The sequence below is a fragment of the Eublepharis macularius genome, chromosome 17, assembly GCF_028583425.1.
Source record: "Eublepharis macularius isolate TG4126 chromosome 17, MPM_Emac_v1.0, whole genome shotgun sequence".
NCBI lineage: Eukaryota > Metazoa > Chordata > Lepidosauria > Squamata > Eublepharidae > Eublepharis > Eublepharis macularius.
The window spans coordinates 30,701,558-30,722,626 of record NC_072806.1 but is presented as its reverse complement, the minus strand read 5'-3'; the positions used below and the strand labels follow the sequence as shown (position 1 = coordinate 30,722,626).

Genomic DNA, 21,069 nt, shown 5'->3' with positions numbered 1-21,069 from the left:
AAGGTCAACCATTTCTAGAAAGTTATGCCATTGCTGTGGCTGTCCCTTAATGGAAAGAAGCAGTGGTACTGGGAACAAACCCTGGAGGCCAGTTGGTAGCCTTCTGCCAGTAAGATTCTGTTTGAGGGCTGCCAACTGACAATCCCTATACATGGGAGATACAGAATGGCATTATGATACTGACTTTGCTTTTGTTGAAGGAAAGTGAGACTATGTCAGTATTTTGCATTTCAGCTGCTTACCTTCCCAAAACCAAAGCTGAAAGTTCGCCCAAACTGTTTACATTTTTCAGAAGTGTTTGAGCCTTTCAGAAATCTTCCCAACGGGCTATTGTATCTTCTGGAGGGCAAAAATAAAAAAGCAAAGCATGAAAGACCTCTCCAGCGGCAAAGCTTTGAGGAAACTTCTCACTCAACATCATCTCGGAGAGAAAAGGCATGTGATTTAGGAACTGTTGCGTTTGAAGTATGTCACTTGATCCCTCCCCAAGTAAAAATAAAAGCAAATGTGTGCAACCAGATTCTCAATAGACAACAGAAGGAAAAGGCACCATTTAAGTTCCTACTGCAGGAGGCCAACCCATTGCCATGGTCCATATGTCAGCAGGACCTTGAATTGCATGCATCCAGTTATCCCACTTCCACCTCAACTCATCCACTGAAGGCCTCAGAGAAGTTCACATGTGGTCACTAGACAGGCAGTTGACAAGCCCAGAACCTGCTTAGCTTCACCAGGTGCAGGCAGAACTGGGCCAGATGCCTCCAGACCACTTACTGCCAAAGGCACGCCAGCACTATCGATGGCTAAATACAGGCCAAATCCCAATGAAAATGATCTTGGGGCAGCAGATATGAGAAAAGGCCTTCTGCAGCTTGATACCCTAGAAAGTCGCTGCCAGACTTGGCCTACATGGACCAATTGTGCAACTCAGCGTAAAGCATTTACATGGGGGAAGGTTCATAGCTCAGTGTTAGCAAAGGACCATCTCCACCCATATTGTCCAAGCTGCCAATTGTCCAGCCTCTTCTGAGGCCTTGCTCTCTGTGCCCCTTCCTTCAGAGGTGAGGTGGGTGACAACCACAGAAAAGGCTTTTGCAGTTGTCACCTGTGGAACGCCCTCCCTGTGAGATTTGCCTGGCATCTACCTTATTTTCTTTTAAGTGTCTAGCTAAAACATTCCTTTTTACTCAGGCTTTTAGCCAAGATTTTATCGTTAAATGTTTTATGGTCTGCTTAAGGCCTGAGGATCAGTCTAACAAAATCATTATCAGCTGCTCAGTGTGTATTTTGTTATATCTTGGTTTGTTTTAATGGCATTGTCCTGTTTTTAACTGACTATGCTTTGACGGCATTCTTCTGTGTGTTTAATGCTTACACTGTGTAATCCCCCTTGAGTTAAAAGGTTGATTATAAGTAACGCATATAAATAAATAAATCTTAATGTAAGGTTAATTTACTTTTCACTCTTTCAACGCAGGTATGATTTTGGTCTGAGATAACGATAAACTCACAATTTATGATTTCCCCACATAGGGAAGAATGATCACATCAATTTCAGAAGAATTACAGAGCTATGATGCTCCTACTTAAAAGACCCTGTTAATAATGAAAGTTCTGGTATTATGTGGGCGGGAGAAAAGTGTCTCTCTGCCATTGTCTACAATCAAACCACTTACCCTTGTGTGATGCCCCCAAACCTAGAAGGGTTGTAGACAAGGTCTTGGGGAGAACAAACTTTGTGCAGCAATGTGTAATTCAGCAGAGTGCCCTGCATGTGTGCTGTGCAACGCTGGATAAATTCCAATATCTGAAATGGACAAAATAACTGAGAATGAATAGGGAATGGTTCAAGTTTACAAGTGCACCTCCAAGGCAAGAATAATGGAATGCAGAGATAGTCTTTATAAAGCTTACTAAGAGTTATAATGATAGTGAAAAAACATACTACCTCTTTCATATTAATTGCAATTTGGGGTACAAATTGGATACATACAGTTCTTGGACATTTTCTGAAATGTTACCAAACTTGTTAAAATGCATACGTGTGCATATTCCCATGCAACTAAAATGACACTTTCAAGAGGCACATTTACATTGGCATTCCAGCTTCAGCACCTGGATAACAATCTTGGAGGACCAGAGCAAGCTCCCACACAGGTTGCAGTTCACACACATTCTGTGCTTCCACTACTACATTACCTAAAACAAAGAGAGTGGTAACGAGCACTGAGTTCAGCATCCTAACATTCTCAGCCTTTTTTTTAAAAGGATGTTTCTAGCCCCTAAGATACTCTTGGAAGAACATAAGCAAAACAAACAAAAGCCTTTGGGCAAAGGGGGTTGAAAGAAATGGTCTTGTGCAGCCAAAGGTCAGACATGCAAGTTCAATGGAAATTACTCACAAATAAGCATACACAGGATTTTCCGCCTATGTGCCCTCCACTATTCTGCAAAACGAAGGCTTATGGTTAGGTCCTTTTGCATCATGCACATTAATTTCATCCACAAACAAGTTTACAAGATCACATACCTGGATGCTGATTTCCTTTGCAGCTGACATTGCCCAGCTCTCTGGGTTCTTTCCATTCTCATCATGCGTTCGCAAGTCTCCACCCACATCCAGCAACTTACTGAGAAGTGACTGGTTGCCTGAGAAAGCTGCAGCATGCACTGGAGTACTCCCATCGTAACAGCGACTACAGAAATACAAGTGGGGAAGATATATATTTTAGGCACTTAGTGTATATCCTACTCCCCTAGCTCAATAGGGATATTGATCATATTGCCACAGCTTCTGAAAGAGTGAAAAGTTCCAGGGGTCGGGTTTCCTTTGGACAAGAGAGCACCACAGATTTATGCTGTCTTTGTACTATTTACTTTATCTGCAAATATACAAGCATAGGAGATCGAGGAGGAACTCTTACAGGAGAGCAGGTGTATTATTTCACGAGATCCCTGGACAGACTCTGCACCTCAATATGCTTCATGTTCAGCCAACTCACAGCTGTCTCTGTCTCCTCTTTCCCTGTCCAACTCAAACACAGAAACCTGTCCCTTTTTAGCTCTTTGACCCAAAGGGAAGGGACAGAAGGACCTGCAGGTAGACTCATGGACTGGTTGATGGTAAAAATATCAATACACAACAGTACTATAAATATGCAAACCCAGTCCATCTTATGTACTTGCTGAAAGTTAGGCAAGTACCGTGAGACAGATCCTTACAGTGCAATCCTAGTCAGAGTTACTCCAGTCTAAGCTCACTGAAACTAAGCTTAGACAGGAGTAACTCTGCTTAGGATTCCACTGTTAGTCTCCCCTGCTTCGAAAAAGCACATAAAAAGGCATAGGCAATATCCAGGCAAACTGGCTAAGCAGAAAGGCTCTGGACTCAGTTGATCTGTTTGCCTCCCTGAGTTATGCCAAGGTCTTGAGCTTGTTTGCCCAGACCAGAGCAGCCGAGTTTTCAGTACAGGCCCCTAGCCAGAAGGGCTCCATTATGCCCCCCCTCCTTTTCCACAGCTGTCAAGGATGTTGAGAAAAATCTGACAGCAATATTCAGACGTTATCATAATCACCCTTGGTCTGCAGACCTTGTCAAACTCCATGAAACTGCCAGCTCAGTCAGGGCCCCATCCTTCACCCCAAGCCAGACTTTCTTCAGTTAATGAACCTGATGGCTGAAAGGGCTAGACTGGGAGGTTTCAGGTATTCTAGTGAGGTGTTACCTGCTTTCAGCTTGATACAACTATAGTAACAGAGTCTACCAAGGTACATGGACATGTTTTTGTTCTTGGTGTCAAGAAGTTCCTTTGTCAGCTTCCTGTTCCTCTTTTAGAATTTCTCCAAGAAAGGTCTGGTTTCAGGCCTTAAGCCTAACATATTACTCAGGCAGAAGGCAGCACTGGGTTTAGAGTGTTCTCTAGATTTATGCGCCCCCTCAGGCTCTTACCTGCACATCTGGCAGTTCCTTACCACAGCGTTCCTTCTAGTGACCCAATTATAGGTTCCCTATCAGGCATCTCAACATCGTTTTGCAAGCATTAACTAGGACTCCATTTAGGACCCTTTTAGAAGTTCTCCTATCCTCTCTCTCTCTAAATGGCTTTCCTAGTCAAAGTAACCTAAACCAAGAAAATTTCAGAGTGATCTGCACCGTCGACTGACCCACTCTTTTGCATTATGCTTAAGAACTGTCACACTCCATGTAAATCATTTTTTGGTCCTGTGATTAACTCTTCCTTCCACAGGCAACAAGAACTGGTTTCACCATCTTTCCATGCACAGCCATCCTGAGGAGAAGGCATGGCATTCTCTAAATGTCAGGAATGCCATTAAGCTTTATCTCAAAAGGACTCGTAACTTTTAGAAGATCCTCTTCCCTTATGATGGCTGGGCAACGTCTCCTGGGTGCATTTTCATTCACTCTTTAAAGAAAACAACTATGCCCTATACTTAACAGTAGAGAAGTATATAAAAAGTGACCTCATCTTCTCTACTCACATTTACTAAGCACTGTAGTGATTGACCTTTCTACTTTGGCTTAAGCAATCTTTAGCAAGACAATTCTGCTATGTGTTATTGAGATCTAGACATTCCTGATTCGGTTTCGTTTTCTCAGCCATGCCGGACGCTCCTCTCGGCTGGTCCGGGAGGAAACGACCGGGCACCCTGACCGGGCGGCTGATCTGCAAGGATTAGCCCCCAGGACTCCCAGGGAGGGAGCCAGGGTCCGGGACGCTGTGGGAAGAACTCCCCGAAATCAATGCTGGGGGGGGGGGGAATTGCCCGTTTGTCCCTATGGAGGCCGGCAGACGTGCGCAGCGCCTCGAGTGCCGCCGGGCAACGAGAAACGGCAAATAAAAGAAACGGGCGGAAGCCTGTAAACAAGCGAATCCCTTCTGTTCTACAAGCGTTCGTGAAGGAGAGGTTGATCTGAAGAAGACTCGCTCTTCCCCTTCGGTGAGTTCCAGAATTTTGTTGGTGCCCCCCCCCAAATGGCAGCAAAGAAGCAAAGTCCCGCTCTCGGTAAGTCAATCTCGGCTACCTTGAAGGGAGAGTCGCTCGAAGAGTTGGTGCGCAGGGCGGTGGTGGAAGCTATAAAACCCTTTGTTGACAAGCTGAACGAAACTGATCAAAGGGTGGGCTTAATTGAGAGCGAAGTGAAAACCATTAAGGAAGTAGCGGGGGGGGGCAGAGAAGTCTGCTCTGGAAAGTGCGTCACTTGTGAAGGCTACAAAAAAGGAGCTGAAGTTGGTTGAGAACCAGCTGATCGGGCTACAGATGGAACGAACGCAGACAATTTTGCGTCTCTAAAACGTGAAAGAGGAGGAAAATGAGGATCTGTGGGATGCGGTCGCGGAAATATTGGCGATACCCGCGAGGACGACTAAAGAAGAGGTTAAAAGCGCCATTTTGGAGGTCCGTCGGGCTTCTTCAAAATATGCAACAAAGCGACAGTTGCCTCGTGAGATCATTATTAATTTTTCATTTAAAAAGATTCGGGACACCATCCTATATAACTCATACAATGCGGATTTGGACTTTATGGGTTTGAAAGTCAAGATTTTGAAGGACGTTCCATTTCTAGTCCGGAAAAGACGTTTTAAGTATAAAAAGTTTGCAGCTCTTCTGAGGGACCATGGAATAAAGTACAAATGGTTATTCCCGGAAGGAATATGGTTTAGATATAAAGATCAGGCCTATAAGATACTATCAGAAGATCAACTAAAGGATTTTGAGGATAAAAATCCGGAATTCTGCTGCACCGAGAACGAAGAAAAGGAGAAGCCTGGGGGGGGGGGGGGAGGAGAGCACCACAACAGCGGTTGCACAGAGAGAATTGCGTCCGGGACCTAGAAGGGGGAGGAAAGTTTAATCAGAATTTGAAATGCTTATTCTCTGTATGATTAACCACTCGATCATTATCTTATGGAGCTATTTTTGTATTATGACAGTATGAAGGGAAAACATTGAAGTGTAGTGTTTAGTGTTTGTAGGTTATCCCCCCCTTTTTCTTCCTCCTTCCCTTTTGTCCCTTTCCTTTTCCTTTTCCTTGTGATAGTCTTGTGCAGTGTTGTGTAGTGTTTTGTAGTTTGAAAAATAAAAAATTTATAAAAAAAAAAGAGATCTAGACATTCCTGACTCTCTCCTCTCTACTTCTTTTCCCTCTTGGGGTTTTAGTTACCACTCTCCAATGCCCCATGATCTCTGGACCACTGTAGGAAGTGGGGAGAATGGAACACTGGAAACATGAGGGGTCTTGTTAGCGGGCAGATTGAAGCCAGGTCAGTTTATTCTTCCCACTTGCTCCATAGGCAGGACTATCCTCATTAGCCAAGCAACTCAGCAACAGGGAAAGTAACGTCACAGTTTTGCAACACAGAGTGCCAACCAATGAGTAAACTCTCTTTTCAAAAATTAAAGATAACAAAAACATCCGAAAGGGGAGGAGAGGATGTGGGTTATATATCTAAATGCTGCTGTGATGAGTCCTCTAATGGCTGCCATGCAGCCTCCCTGCCTCCCATAAACCAGCTCTAAACAGGCAGAAGTTGAACAGGACCAAGGTTTGTCTAGCAACACCACAGCAAGGGGAAAGTAAGTTTCTGAAGAGATGCCTCCCTTGATTAGGTGGTTGTTGCAATAGCATTTGGATCAGCTCTCACCCTAGGGCTGCCTCTAAGTGACAGGCTCCCATCACATCTATTAGTGGCGTAGCTCCTGCCAGTAAGTCTTGTGCATGCCCACATCATGCTATACTTAGGAGCATAGGCACTGACAGCAGTGCTCACTTGGTACCTAGGGAGCAGCCGTGCCTACCTGCTGTTAGCCTATGGGCAGCTGGCTTACAGGTTCTCCTGTGAAGTTTGCCACCAAAATCCACAGAAGCTGTACCATGTCATCTGTTCTCAGGGTGGAGTATGTGGAACAAGATGGGCGAGTTCCGCAGGACATGACCCAAAACTTTTTTCTTTCCTACCCTTCCCATTCTCCCTCAGTAATTTTTTTTTTACCCTGGAAATCACCTGTAAATTGGACAAATTAAGGGGGAAAAGATAACAGAGAAAATTTAAAGTCTCCACTTACTGATTTGGGTCTGAGCCAAAATCCAGAAGAGTATCAACCACTTTCTCAAGACCAAGTAAAGCAGCTGTGAACAGAGCAGTCTGCCCCAAAGAGTTTATAGCATCAACACAGATACCTAAAAAAGGACAAGACCACTTGAAAAAAATTGTAATTGCCATATTTCGTGAAACTCCCTTTAAATCAGTGGATCTCCTCAGGAGCCCTCCACCCAAGTCTCTAACCGTCTGTAATGCTTGGCTCATGCCACAACCCTACATATACTCAGTATGAAGCACCACTGAATTCAGTGCTTTAAGGATTTGTTAATCATCTTTTGGATCTGCGGGAGCCTGTTGGAGATACACTATTCATACTGGGCCACAAGAAATTACAGATATTCTCCCAACTCCTCTTCAAAGTTTCAAGAAGGCTTATTTCACCTACCTCTCATTTTCAGCTGTGTCTCAACATTCAGTGTCTCCTGGGGCACACTAACTTATCATTAGGCTTTTAGAAAACATTTTTCTTTAGGTTAATTTACAAAGTCATTGTTTTTCTGCATACCTGGAGAGTGTATGGGAGTGTATTGAACTCCTCACCTCAGCCTGGTTTCTTGCTTTCAAGACTGGCTTAGTGATTGAATATATTATATTTGGAATGTGGTAATTTTATGTATGCTGCCCTAAAGCTTCTTGGAAAAGGGCAGAATACAAACACTATGAGAAATACATCTTTGTATTATATTTGCTGCTAAGATTCATGATTTCATCAAAGAGAGTAAAAATTTGTACCATTTGCCCAGTCCTTTTCCCACCTCCTCTAAAAAAAAGCCAAAGTAAAAAAATGGTGTTTCTGAGGAAAGCCAGATAATTATTTCACACCCTTTAAAAAAAACAGTAAACACAAGTTTTTAATTCTAGTATAGCAAATTCTAGTATAGAAAATAAAAGACTTCCCAAATTGTTTGCTCTACTTTGGCAATACAACCCCTTACAAAAGTGAAGAAATCTAGAAAAATTGCATTGGAGAAAAATAACAATACCAAAAAGATTGCTCTTTCTAGCATATTTAAAAAGAATAGAGCATCTTGTAACTGAGAATATTAAGAATGAAAACATTTGCAGGTATCTCTTGAAACCAAAGGGTAAAAAACAACCCTACAAAACAGGAAAACAAACCAGTATAATTTGTAAACCACTTTTTAAAAATAAGCTTATCATTCAGCCTGCAGTTTCTTCCTCCTTGCAAAGAGCAAAGCAATAAAAGTAACTGTGTTATTTTGAAAAGAAAATAGTTTGCCTGCTCCTTGTAGCTGGCAAGGAATTTATTTTAAATACTTCATTTTTAAAAAAAAGATTAAGGAAGTAAGAAAGTTGAGATAATGTAAGCATTTTGAGAATAGCAAGATAAAATGACTAAAAGTGGAAAAAAAACAGAGAAAAAAATCATAACATGGATAAAAATTATTAAAATCAAATTAATATTATAGAAATGAATAACAAAAATCAAAATAAAATAATAGAGATCAAAACAACTAAATAGCTCTATTTTTAAACATTTGTAAAAAGAAGACCAACCACTCAGATTGTGTTCTCTCCCTCCGACCTTCAAGAAGAAGGCAGAACGATCATCAAGAGCAGGTAAGCAGCCGCAATAACGCAGCACTGACCGCTTGTTTCACGCTCAGAAGAGAACACTTTATCTCCTCCTCGTGGTTGGCGTTACCGATCACTTTCGAATGCACTTCTCTAGTTAGAAACTATAGAAATGATCCCTGAAAGTATAGTCTTAACAAACACAACCACGGCTAGCGCACGAGACTGTCTTTGCTGACTTTTACAGTCACAGGTGCCGAACACTCCCGGTTTCGTTTCCTTCTAACGATTAATTTTTTAATGCGCCAAAACGACTTGCTTACAAAAAACGGCCCAAGCATTTCATTCAGCAACATTTTAAAAACTTTTTTGCAAAACAAGACGCCGAACTACCACCCCGCCCCCTAGTTTACATATAGAGCCCAGGCAACCAATCATCTTCTTCCAGTTCTACACCGGCGCTTGCTACCTTCGTGCTCGTTTATTGGCTCGTCCAAAGCCACGTGGAAGAGGGTTATTAGATACGCCACAAGTTAACTATTTCAATGCCATGGATTTATAGGTAGCCGTTCTTTACGGCTGAACTTCAGAGTAAAATTATAATAGAACGTATTGTATGAAAACGTTCTATAAGCCGAGAAGCCGCTGCTCAAATGTCTCTTCCACGCGAGAAAAGCTGAAATATTTATCACATTTACAGGCGAATCCTATGAATACAGCCAAACTTACCCCTGAGTAATCATAAACAAGACAGTGGCCTTAAGTAAGCCTGGCTCATTCAGCCTTTGCAATATGACAGTAAGCAGCTGGCCAACCTCACAGGGCAGTTGTAAACATTTCCAGCATGATTATGTATTTAGAAAGCATTTAAGACACCACAGTAGCAATCCTGTTCACCAGACTGACGTTTAAAAATGGCAATATTCAGGGACCAGTGGGAGAGCATTTCAAGCTCCCAATACACTCTGCTGGTGACCTAGAAGTCGCCATTCTCCAACAAAAGTATTTCCTAGGGAGAAAGTAGTGTGGAACTTCTGAATTAGAATTCGTCATCTAATTGCATTTCCTCAGGCTTCAACAAAGACCAGGGATTTCTCACCTGTTACAGTACAATGGTAAACACTGAGTTCAATCAGATGTACTCTCTAAAAAGTAGAATTGCAGCCTTAGGCAGCTTAACAAAACTAGGGATACTGCTATCATGAATGATTAGTTGTGCTTTTCCTAACATTTTTATGTAAAAAACCCCCCATCAACGTGCTTTTTGTAGGCATTTGGCTCTGTTAACCATCTATGTCATACATCTAATAAAGTGGGCTCTAGTGCACAAACACCTATGCTTAAATAACAGTTTGTTAACAAACAAGAGCCTCGTGGAACTTTAAAGGTATCATATCCTGGGAATAAGCTCCACAATGCATGAAGACTACGGCTTCACTTCTTTGGGGGGAAACCCTACAGAATAAAGAAAGAATTGCTTTTGAGCAAACATACAGAATCCTATTACACATATAGGTCAAATTCCCAGACTTCATTACCTTTTAAAAAGAAAAAGTAGCCGGAATACAAGTATATTACAGGAAACAGAATTAGAATTCACCATCTGATTGCATTTCCTGAGGCAGCCACCTTGCCAGTCATTTTATAGTAGCATCCACTACACACACACATTCACTCTCTCTCTATATATATATATTCCAAATTCCAGGCTTAACAAGGCTAGAGACACTCAAAATTAGACACTAGAAATAACCCCTGAGAATATAGGTTTTAACCAAGAGGCTTTCCTTCCCAGACCTATCCAGAGCACGTGGATATTCAGAATATGACTAAGCACTTCCTAGAATAGTTTTTTCTTCAATTAAGTATATTATTTATTTATTTATTTATTCAATTTATATACCGCCCATCCCCAGGGGCTCTGGGCGGTGAACAGTTAAAATCGATAAAAACAAAAACTAAAACTATACAAATAATAAAACAAATTAACAAGGTGCAGTGGTGGGGAGAACCTTCCCCACCCCAAAGGTGGGGAAACTTTAAATATTATTATTTAAATATTATTTAAATATTAGGAAACTTTAAAATCAAATATCCATCAACCTTAAAATAGCGCATTAATATCTGCACACCTTTAAAATGTTGTTTTGCAAAGTTCTTTGAAGCTATGATTCTCAGTAACTATCATCACAAAACTACCTGTGAAAAAATATGTTCATGTGTGTTGCTTTGGTAAGACACTTTCCCTGAAATGCTAAGCAGAGTTACTCCACTCTAAGCCCATTTAGTGTCATCCTCCACACCCCGCTGCACTCTGGATGGAATTGCGAAGTCCTTCTCCCCCAGGAATCTCGCACTCCTCTGTCTTTGAAAACTTTTATTTTAAGAACCTGGAAGATTCCACCCAGAGTGAGGGAAGGGGAGACTAAAGGCTCAAACCCATAAACTACATTAGAAAAATGCTTCTCTAACCTAATTTTGCTTGTATTTTCAACCTTCCTCTCCACAGCAATCCCAAGCGACTCTTTTAAAACTACAGTTCCCAGGAAACATTGCGTCACTCAGAACTTGAAGAACATGTGCCAGATGTCTTCTTGCGTAGAGACTCTGAGCCATGTGAGCCAAAGACAGCTTTCACATTTAGTCATATCCACACAGGTGGTATGCCTGGGGTTTCCCTGATTTTTCTGCAATCTTTCCAAACATGCTTTGCAACAGTTTTGAGAAAGAAAAACCTGAAAAAGCCCTGGCGGTACAGGTGGAGGAGGGAATGACCACTGCCAAGGGACCGGCTAAGAGAAATCTGCAACATGGAAGCCCCGTTGCTGCTGCTTTGTATGGCGTCTAGAACAAGAGAGGCACTCAGGGGATTTGAAGCAGACTCTTCCTGGGTAAAAAGTCACATTGTTCACCACTCTGCCACTTCACATCAAAATCAGGAACAAAACCCTCCAATCACCTTTTTTACCTTTTATAATTTTGATAGGCAGGTAGATGAATGTTATTTATTACATTTTTTTATCCCACTTAGAGCTTAGGATGATGTATATGATTCGGGGCTGAAAGAGCTTCATGGCTAAGTGGGGATTTGAAAACAGCTGTTTCCAATCTTGGTTCAGTTACATCACATTGTTTATGCTCTTCACTATTCATGCAATTATACTAAAATACCCCTACTACTAAGCAGCTCAGAGAAAAACTGAGGCCCCTTACCTTGCTGCAGAAGCCTCTTAACTTTCCTGTAATTCCCTTCCTTCACATGTTCATGCAATTCTGCCTCCAGGGAATTTGTTCTAAACTTGCCAAGCCGGACCGGGCAAGGAACAGGAAGAGCATGGGCCATTATTCCTAGATCACAAAATGATCACAAAATCATTTTGAGCTGAATTTATCAGCTTTATACTTACTGTTAATTAACCGAACAATGCACTTCTCCCTTACTATGCACTGAATACTGCATTCAATTTTTAAAAATTTACTTCCTTTATACTCCATCTTTCTCCCAAATGGGGACCCAAAGTGGCATATAATTTTCCTCAACTCCATTTTATGGAAGGATTCATTTTCATACTTTTTTCCAGGCAAACCCTAGTTGCAAAAATTTTAAGTATATTAGTGGAGAATACTGATTAACTTCACAAAGCTACTTTCTCAAGACCTCCATGTGTTTAATCCTTCCCTTAAACTACCTCTTCAATTTCTTCACTCTTACTGTCTGCATTTCTCTACAACTTCTGTTCATGTACATCTAAACCATAAATCTCCTGCTCTAGCCAGGGGGCATGCCAAAAGGCCCCTCTAAATCATCAGCATTTTCTAGTCTTTTCACTCCCCAAGTATCCCCCTAAGTCAACCTTCCCCCAGCACCATCCCACCCACCCTCTTTTATATCTAACCCATTTGGCTGTCCACCACCTTCCTCAAAGCAGGCTGTTTGTCAACTGTCATGGAATTCAACAGGCACTGAGCATTGATGAACCCTACCAATTGCAGATTATGTGCTGTTGGCTCAGACTGACTGGAATTTGTGAGTGAAGGCCCTCCAGGATAAGCCCTGAGTTCAAATAACGTTTAGGGAGAAAAGGTCTCTTTTTCAAATCATTTGGAAATAAGACTGCTTCCAGACAGGGATTATTCTAGGGTTGCCAACTCTGTATTGTGAAATTCCTGGAGATTTGGAGGTGCAGTATGAAGAGGGTGGATTTGGGGAGAAGAGGGACCTCAGTGGGGAATAATGCCACAGATTCCACCCTCCAAAGCAGACATTTTCTCCAAGGCAAATGATCCCTGTCTAATTCTGGGAGATTTCCAGCCCCCCCCCCCCCCCGGAAGCTGGCAATTCTAATTGTTTCCTACATGAAATGCAGGAAGCCCCCAATTCAATGGGGTGTCACTGTGACTCATGGGTCTTCCCCTTTGATACTGAATTTTAAAAAGCCTCCTTTGAACTGGTTCAAAATGTGGGATGGATGTGGGCAAAGCCTCCCCCTGGATATTCTACCCACAGCCTATTACGGCTGTATTACTTCTAAGCAGTTTGACAGAAGAGATGCTGTGTACAGCTGTCTGCTGACTATATTCATATGTGGTAGTCATGTCTGATGCTGCAAAATTTCTGGAAAAAGGTTACATTAGAAATCAACCATATGTTAAATCTTCAACTCCCAAGAAGTCTTAATGCCATTCCTTTGGTTCTCATTTTGACTATGTAAAAAAAGAGTAACTAAATATAGATTTACAGCTTATTTTGGCAGCCAAATACTGGAACTGAAAATGTGCAGCAAATACGAATATTAAAATTGGATTAACTAAATTTGGCAATTAGCCATTTTTTTAAAAAAAACTTATCCGACCAAGAGATGGAAAGCAGTTAAAGCCTATTTTTGTCAACTTAGAAATCTTTTCAAGTTTCTAGACAGAAACAAATTGAAACTGAATGTAAATGTGTTAAGTTTTAAAAAGAGACCTTTAGCTCCACACTCCAGGCCTTCAGCAAACTGCAAAACTGAATTATTCAAGACGGCTTTTTACTCAGATAGGAGGGCTGTACTGTAAGGAAGTAGTCTCAAAGAGATGCATCAGTTAAAGGTATAGGGACTACAGACTTTGCTACTGTGTACTGTTTGTTGCTATAAGGATGATCCTACTGAATAGTTTCTATTTTATTTAATATGTTATCCTCGTTTCTTCAACTCTGCATTGAATTTCTGTTTGTTTTAAATCTTTGTAAATTTGCATTTATATGCCATATTACATTGTTTAATGAAATGTTTGTGAAAGTGACTGTCTGAGAGATCTCTGTCTTTTGGTGCTACACCTCTGAAGATGCCAGTCACAGCTGCTGGCGAAAAGTCAGGAACTACAATGCCAAGACCACGGCAATACAGCCCGGAAAATCCACAACAACCAACAATTCTATAGATTCTATGAAATTTGAAGTCACCCTCCTTTTGTTATTGCTAATTATATTTGTACGATTTAAAAAAAAATCTTTATGTGCAAACCACAGGCCTCATAGAAACTGGCAAAAAGGATATCAGGGAGGGAGACCTTTGAAATTAAAAAGCATTTCTACCCCATAATATTTCCTCAAACCCAGGGTGGTACATTCTGATGCAGTTCTGCACTCTTTTGTATATAATTACACATTATCCTTCCTAATTGTGCCAGTAATCATTGTAATGCGCCTTGAACCAAATTTTGAAAACCCTAAGATTTCTAAGAAAGATACTGTACTATGTATTAGCAAAATGTATAAGCGGCCTCTTCAGTGGCCTGCTCAAGGGCAGCTCGCAAAGTATAAACAATAGAGATAAAATGATAATAGCCCATAAATGATAATGCGAGGCATGATTGAACAGGGTGGGGTATTAGTGTTGCCAGCCTCCAGGTGGTAGCTGGAGATCTCCTGGAATTATAGTTTATCTCCAGGCAAGACAGAGTAGTTCCCCTAGAGAAAATGGCTGCTTTGGAGGGTGAACTCTATGGCATTATATCCCATGGAGGCCCCTTCCCTCCCCAAACCCCACCCTCTCCAGGCTCCACCCTCAAAATCTCCAGGAATTTCCCAACCTGGACCTGGCAACCCTATGGGGTATGCAGAGGGATGGTGGGTGTGGAGATATCAGCATTGGTAATGAGTCAGGAAGCCTAAATCTTGATTCAGTCCAGGTGGATGCATTGTCTTGAGCTTCCTTATCAGTTGCAATTCCTCTGGACTGAATCAGTTATCACAGTTGCAATTCACCTGGCCTGAGCCCAGACCTAAGCTTTCTGACTCATTGCCAAGGTTGATTTCTCCACACCTCTCTGCATTCCCAGCTATTATCATTCGGCTTCTGTAATTGCTCTACTCTCCAAGATATAAGGACAGATGGACTCACATTTTAGCTGTATCTGAAGAAGTGAGCTGTGGCTCACTAACACTCATACCCTACCACAAATTTTGTTAAGTCTTATTGGTGCGAGGGGACTCTTGCTCTTTTCTACTGCCACAGACAGACTAACCCATCTTGTCCCGCCTTGACAGATAAACGAGCTGGGGGAAGGGGCTCGCCAGAGCTCAGGGCTCGCCTCATCGTTCCCCTATTGCTTATTTATTCACTTCATTTATACCCCACCGTTTCCCCCAATGGGGACCCAATGCGGCCGACAGTTATCTTTGACACGGATGTTTGTCCCCCGCAGATTCCGCGGGCTTTATCCCGAGTCAGCCTTGCCGCCTCACAGGGTCACGGAGAAGGCGGCGGCTCGGAAGCAGCCCGTCCAAAGGGGCCGGCCCGGGGCGGGGACTGCTGGGGGAGCCGTCCCATGCCCGCGAGCCTCCATGGAGCAGCAGCGAGAGCTGGGCAGCTTCTCCTTGCCTCCGAGTCTGCGGGCCAAGCTGGTCGCGGCGGGCTTCCAGACGGCTCAGGAGGTGCTCGACGTCGGGCCCTGCGAGCTCAGCAAAGGTAGGCCGCAGGCGAAGAAGCCGAGCCTGAGGGAGAAACGCTCTTTCCCGCCAAAACCGCCCCCCTCTTTCTTTCAGCCAGACAGCGCTTTTCTCTTCGCCTCTCGTCCCCCCCCCCTCCGCTGCAGATGGTTCGGGCCACGGTCGTAGCAGTAAGAGAGGGTCTGCTCCACTTCGGACAACAGATGGGGGAGAAAGGGGAGACTTTTTTTTAATTAATCCCCTGTGTTTAAAGCTAACACCACGGAGGGAAAGGATTCAAGCTGCCTACTTTCCTATTGCCTTGTTTCTTTTTGTGGGGAATTCTCCCATGAAGGGGAGCATTTTAAAAATGTAGTCTAAGGGGATGCCTTTCAGTGTCACAGCCTCTGCTATTCTGCTGTATCTGGGATTTTTTTCCTCGTCGGATATTTTTTAAATAATAATAATGAATGCATACAGACTTGTTGATAGATGCAGACTTGTTGATGTAAGCCGCCCCTTACTATTCTTAGGCTTCTGTGCTGTAGGATTTTATGGCTGTTAGATCGAACCAGTTAATGGCTGACTGGGTTAGCTTGCTTTAGGTTCCTTTTAATTTTAAATAGGGTCTGAGGTTTCCTGAGCAGGTATCTGAAGATACCTGAAGAAGTGAGCTGTGATTCACAAAAGCTTACCCTACTACAAATTTTGTTAATCATACAGGTGCTACTGGACTCCTGCTCTTTTCTACTGCTGCAGTCAAACACAGCTACCGACCTTGATTTAATTTTAAGTGTTCTTAATCCTGGTTTTTTTTAATGCTGTGAAGCTGCCTTGAGATGGAGAAGCAGCATGTAAATCTTCAGGCAAGCACACATGCGTATGTTTGTTTAAAAACAGGTACAAACCACATTTTTAGATTGTAAGCTCCTTGGAGGCAGAGACCCTGTGTGCTTGTGATATATTTAACATGTATTCTCAAACACCGTGACAAGCTCGTTTTCTCCCTTTCCAAGAGAATTTATGTAAAAATGTGGCTGCTCTATTAAAATGGATGGTTGGCCTGAAAGATATCATGAATTCTTTCACACTCATGAGAGTACAATTGCTGGAGAACAATGTCTGTATTCTGAATTTGAGTTATGATTTTTAGGGGAAAGGTAACAATGTTCGATAAATTTAAATTTGGGAGCAAATGTGATGTAGTGGCTAGAATGACAGACTAGGATTTGAGTAGCTTGGGTTTGATTTCCTGCTCTGCCATCAAAGCTGCTGGGTGGGCCAGCCACATGCTCTCAGCCTACTATACCTTACAGGATGGTTGTGAGGAAAAAATGAAGAAGAGAATAATACAACCCACTTTGCGTCTCCATTGGGGAGAAAGAAAGGGAAAAAGTAAAGTAAAATAAGTAAATAACATTTTTAAAAGACCACCAATGCCTTTAAATTAGAAATGCTTCCCTCATTTCCTTTCCTCTGACTTTCTAGCCTGCAAAGCAGGAACCAGTGAAGCTTTATCGGCAAGGATGCAAGTTAGGCCTAGTGAATGGCCTATGCACATAAGATGTTGCCACATTAAGCAAGTGTGGCCCTGATCACCAATCTGAATGTGAGATCACTAGGAGCACGATACATTTAATAATTTTTAAGAGCCTCACAATAACTCATCCGCTGAGGCTGCCCACTGTGTCTCTGCATGATTTTAACCACAAATAACTAAAAAAAACCCTCCCTACTTTTAAATGCTTCCTCTGAACATGTTCATTAGCAGGAGCATGTTCAGTAGGTGCAACGGAAGCAAAGAAGCTTTTGCTTGCTACAACCTGAAATCAGATTTTCCTTTGCATTTAAAGATATGGATAATTTCTGCTTATGACTTTTTAAAGATTCTGTCCCGTCTCAGTCACCTTCATCCCTCCATTTCTTAATCAGTTTTTCAAAAGGGAAAGCAGTCTATCCTTCCATTCATATTCTTTTTCCTTTTGAGTACCTTTGCTGTTTAGAGCCACTAGGTGGCGCTGTCACACTTCAGATGTCTCTTCCAGCAAGTAGATTTCAGTTCTGCTAATTTTAATTAATTCTTTTTGGCAATTATATTTAAATTGCAAGGAGCTTTAGTTAAGAGGCTGTTCTTTTTTAACTAAATCTTTGTATTTTAATTTTCAGAAATTGGGATTTCAAAACAGGAGGCATTAGAAATTCTGCAAGTGATCAAAGGAGACAGTCATGGCAATGAAAGGGGCTCAGGAAATACCGTCAGAAAATACACAGCGCTTGAACTCTTGGAAGAGGAGCAAGTTCAGGGTTTCATAGTAACCTTCTGCTCTGCCTTAGATGATATCCTGGGAGGAGGTGTGCCACTGATGAAAGTCACAGAAATCTGTGGAGCACCTGGTGTGGGCAAAACACAGTTATGGTAATAAAGAAATAGTTGCAGCTATCATGTAATGTGTTTTCTGCACTTTCCATCACTCAAAGAACAAAAGGAGAGCACTGTTCATGTTGTTGTCTGTGGACCCTTTCAAGGTTTGTTGTCCAGCAGCTGTGTAATCATAGTGTAAAAGCCCCTGTCTTGGCACTCTTTACCCTAACCCTGAACTTAACAGGTGGCCTTAGGCAAAGTACAGTTCTCTCTTTCTCTGCTTTAATATATAGATCACAATTCAGGAACACCTTTAAAGGATATTGTGAGGAGAAGAGAATGGCTGAGCCAGTTTAGTGTAGTGGTTAAGAGCGCGGGACTCTAATCTGGAGAACCGGGTTTGAGTCCCCACTCTGCTTGAAGCCAGCTCGGTGACTTTGGATCAATCACAGCTTCTAGGAGCTCTCACAGCCCCACCCACCTCACAGGGTGTTTGTTGTGGGGATAATAATAACATACTTTGTAAACCACTCTGAGTGGGCATTAAGTTGTCCTGAAGGGCAGTGTATAAATCAAATGTTATAATTAACATGTCAAATGAAATGGTGGTTAAGTAAGATTCGAGTCCAGTAGCAGACCAACATGGCAATCTACCAGAAAGTGTGGTAGTGAAAATGTTTACAAACCTGGCTTCTTGCTGGCCTTGCATGTGCCCCTTGCTTCTCCCCTGCCCTTTTTGCATGGAGTGGAACCCTGGTAAGATATTAAAGCTATTTCCACGTGGATGTTTTGGCTCTGCTTTGGCTTCAAAGATATCCACATGATATTGGCCTCTCTACATGATGTTGCTGGCCAGCTTCTGTATCCTCCCCTGCCCCCCTCTCCGTTTTGCTACAATTTTTCCTAACCCTGGTTTGGTATGCACATTTCTGCAGGTCCTGTCCATAGTGGTGCCATTTTCCTTACTTTGGTCCCCATGCTTAGAACTTGGAGTATTGATATCTTAACACCACATTACACATACCATATGAACGTGACAGGGATTTGCAGCTATATGGCAGATGGGAATTCAATATGGAAGTGCCACAGGGGCCCAATTCAGAATTGTACTCTTCCTGCATTTTCAGATTAGTTTCCCATGGGGAGCTGGCAGTTGCCATATGGCTGCAAGTCCTGTGGAGATCATATTGTAGATGTAATGTGTAGTTTGGACTTTACTGTAGCTGAACCTTCATTTTAAACCCGCAGGTTTTTTTTTTAAGACCTCCCTATGTTGGCAGCAATAACCAGATCCTCAAGGCCCTTGGTACAATACCACATTACCCATTCCACATTGTAGAAATCTCTGCGCAATGTTGTTTCCTGTCTGATTTACTCTTTGTCAGAAGAAGAAACAATTTCCCTGGAGACAAGCTAGGAGATGGGTTTTAATAACCTTTATTTGTTGATATTTAATTATCTCTGCTTGCCTGTCTGTGACTTTCTTTATGTTGCTTTGCTCAGCATGCAGTTGGCGGTGGATGTGCAGTTTCCAGAGTGCTTTGGAGGGCTTGCTGGAGAAGCTGTTTTCATAGACACTGAGGGGAGCTTTATGGTAGACAGAGTCGTGGATATGGCCTCTGCCTGTGTTCAGCATTGCCATTTGATTGCAGAAATGCACCCTGAAGAAGGTTTGTTACCTAATTATGTTCCTGCTGGTATTGCAGCCAGGTGTAGCTGCCTACCTCAAGACTTCTTGGAATTTTATGTAATTTATGGTTCTTCTTGGTGAGCGACAGGGTACTGAACCTTCCTCTTTTCCCCTTCCCAGCCACTGGAAACCTTATTCAGTATCATTTCTGAGATTTCAACAACTATTGCTTATACCGTTTCAAGCATATCTTCAGCACCCTGAGGGCTAGGAAATTGCTTTTCCTTTAAATATAAAAGCAAAACAAGAGAACTATTAATCTCATGGTATCGAATTCTGTATATTGTATCATGCACGTAAGTAGTTTCCACATGGGAATAGGCTTATTTGGTTTCCCATGGCAAGTGCAGCTGCTGATAAAGCTCAGCAGCAACAGGACTTCCATGTGGCAGGTTTTCCTGCAGATTCTCCTGCCTCTGTCCACCAACAGCAGCCACTTCCTTGGGCAACTGGGGTTTTGCAATTCTTTTTTATACTGGCATTAGCATATTATTATATCAGTATACCATTGCAACAAAATGTGTAACACCTCTGAATTTTCATCTTTCATTTTTTTTTAAAGTATCTAGTGCCTTCCCTTGTGGAGATATGAGGGGAAAGGTAACTTTTTTTAAAACAAAAGCTGGAAATCCAGAAAACTTGATACACATATTGTAACAACGGTATATCTTGATAACAATATTCTGGTGCTTTTAAAAAAATAAAAGCGCCTCCATGCCCTATGGCAGGGGAGGAAACGGCCGTTGTGGGGCAGGATAAGAGAAAATTCACACTTTTTTACTCAAGTGACAGCCATCCATGCTTTAATACAGTGTTTCCCAAAACTCTGCAGCAAAGCAGGTTTGAGAAAGATAAGAGAAAGGGCAGGGAAGTCCCCAGAGGTTCATGATTGTACCACCGTGCTGTGGGGAAGCAGGGGGAAAAACACTTCCCAGTAGCCCTGAACTCGGGGCACATAACCTGTGTGGAAATAGCCATAGTCCTGCCTGTAGACTGTCTGTAGTACCATGATAGCTAACTGGCATCTTCATACCATGAAACACTAAATGTTCAGGACAATCAAGCAGTAATATCCTGCAGAGGATGTGTGCTAGGTAAGGCTTGTTTATGTCACGCTGCATGGATGAGGACAGGACCTGAGAGATTGTGACTTGACTGATGCAAGAGATCCAAAATACTGATGCTAGTAGAACTAATTCTAGAAACCAGCCCTGAAAGCCCTGCTTTTTAAAAATTCACCTATAATGCACAAAGGCCAAAGGCCCTGTGCTAAAAACACAGCACATCCCACACCTAATATTCTTCTCTACCCCTGTTTTTAAAACATGCACACACAAATTCTTCCCAAGCAGAGGCAAGAACTTTTTCTTCGTTTTACTTGGTTTCTATGGAGCTGGAAATTTTATTTATTGAAAATATTTGCCTTTCCCTCCCTCAAAAGGGCTCA

At 42.3% G+C, this 21,069-nt stretch overlaps 2 protein-coding genes and 1 non-coding gene across 4 annotated transcripts in view; 1 reads left to right on the top strand and 2 right to left on the bottom strand.

Moving 5' to 3' along the window:
* Positions 1-8,738, bottom strand: part of TEX14 (testis expressed 14, intercellular bridge forming factor) — a 56,464-nt gene extending 47,726 nt beyond the window's left edge. The window contains exons 1-5 of the mRNA XM_055001657.1: positions 8,643-8,738; positions 7,087-7,201; positions 2,531-2,696; positions 1,677-1,807; positions 243-339 (exon numbers count right to left, since the gene is read on the bottom strand). Coding sequence (XP_054857632.1) covers positions 243-339; positions 1,677-1,807; positions 2,531-2,560 — 258 coding nt within the window. The 5' untranslated portion in view covers positions 2,561-2,696; positions 7,087-7,201; positions 8,643-8,738. The remainder of the gene's footprint in view (positions 1-242; positions 340-1,676; positions 1,808-2,530; positions 2,697-7,086; positions 7,202-8,642) is intronic.
* Positions 8,641-8,855, bottom strand: LOC129345115 (small nucleolar RNA U3). Its single transcript, XR_008598440.1, has one exon. It is a non-coding gene; the product is annotated as a small nucleolar RNA U3 (small nucleolar RNA).
* A 6,625-nt stretch (positions 8,856-15,480) lies between these two features.
* RAD51C (RAD51 paralog C) overlaps positions 15,481-21,069 on the top strand; it is a 36,293-nt gene continuing 30,704 nt past the window's right edge. For both annotated transcript variants that reach the window (XM_055001499.1, XM_055001498.1), the window contains exons 1-3: positions 15,481-15,610; positions 17,737-17,986; positions 19,436-19,602. In XM_055001499.1, the coding sequence (XP_054857474.1) occupies positions 15,487-15,610; positions 17,737-17,986; positions 19,436-19,602 (541 nt within the window). In that variant the 5' untranslated portion in view covers positions 15,481-15,486. The remainder of the gene's footprint in view (positions 15,611-17,736; positions 17,987-19,435; positions 19,603-21,069) is intronic.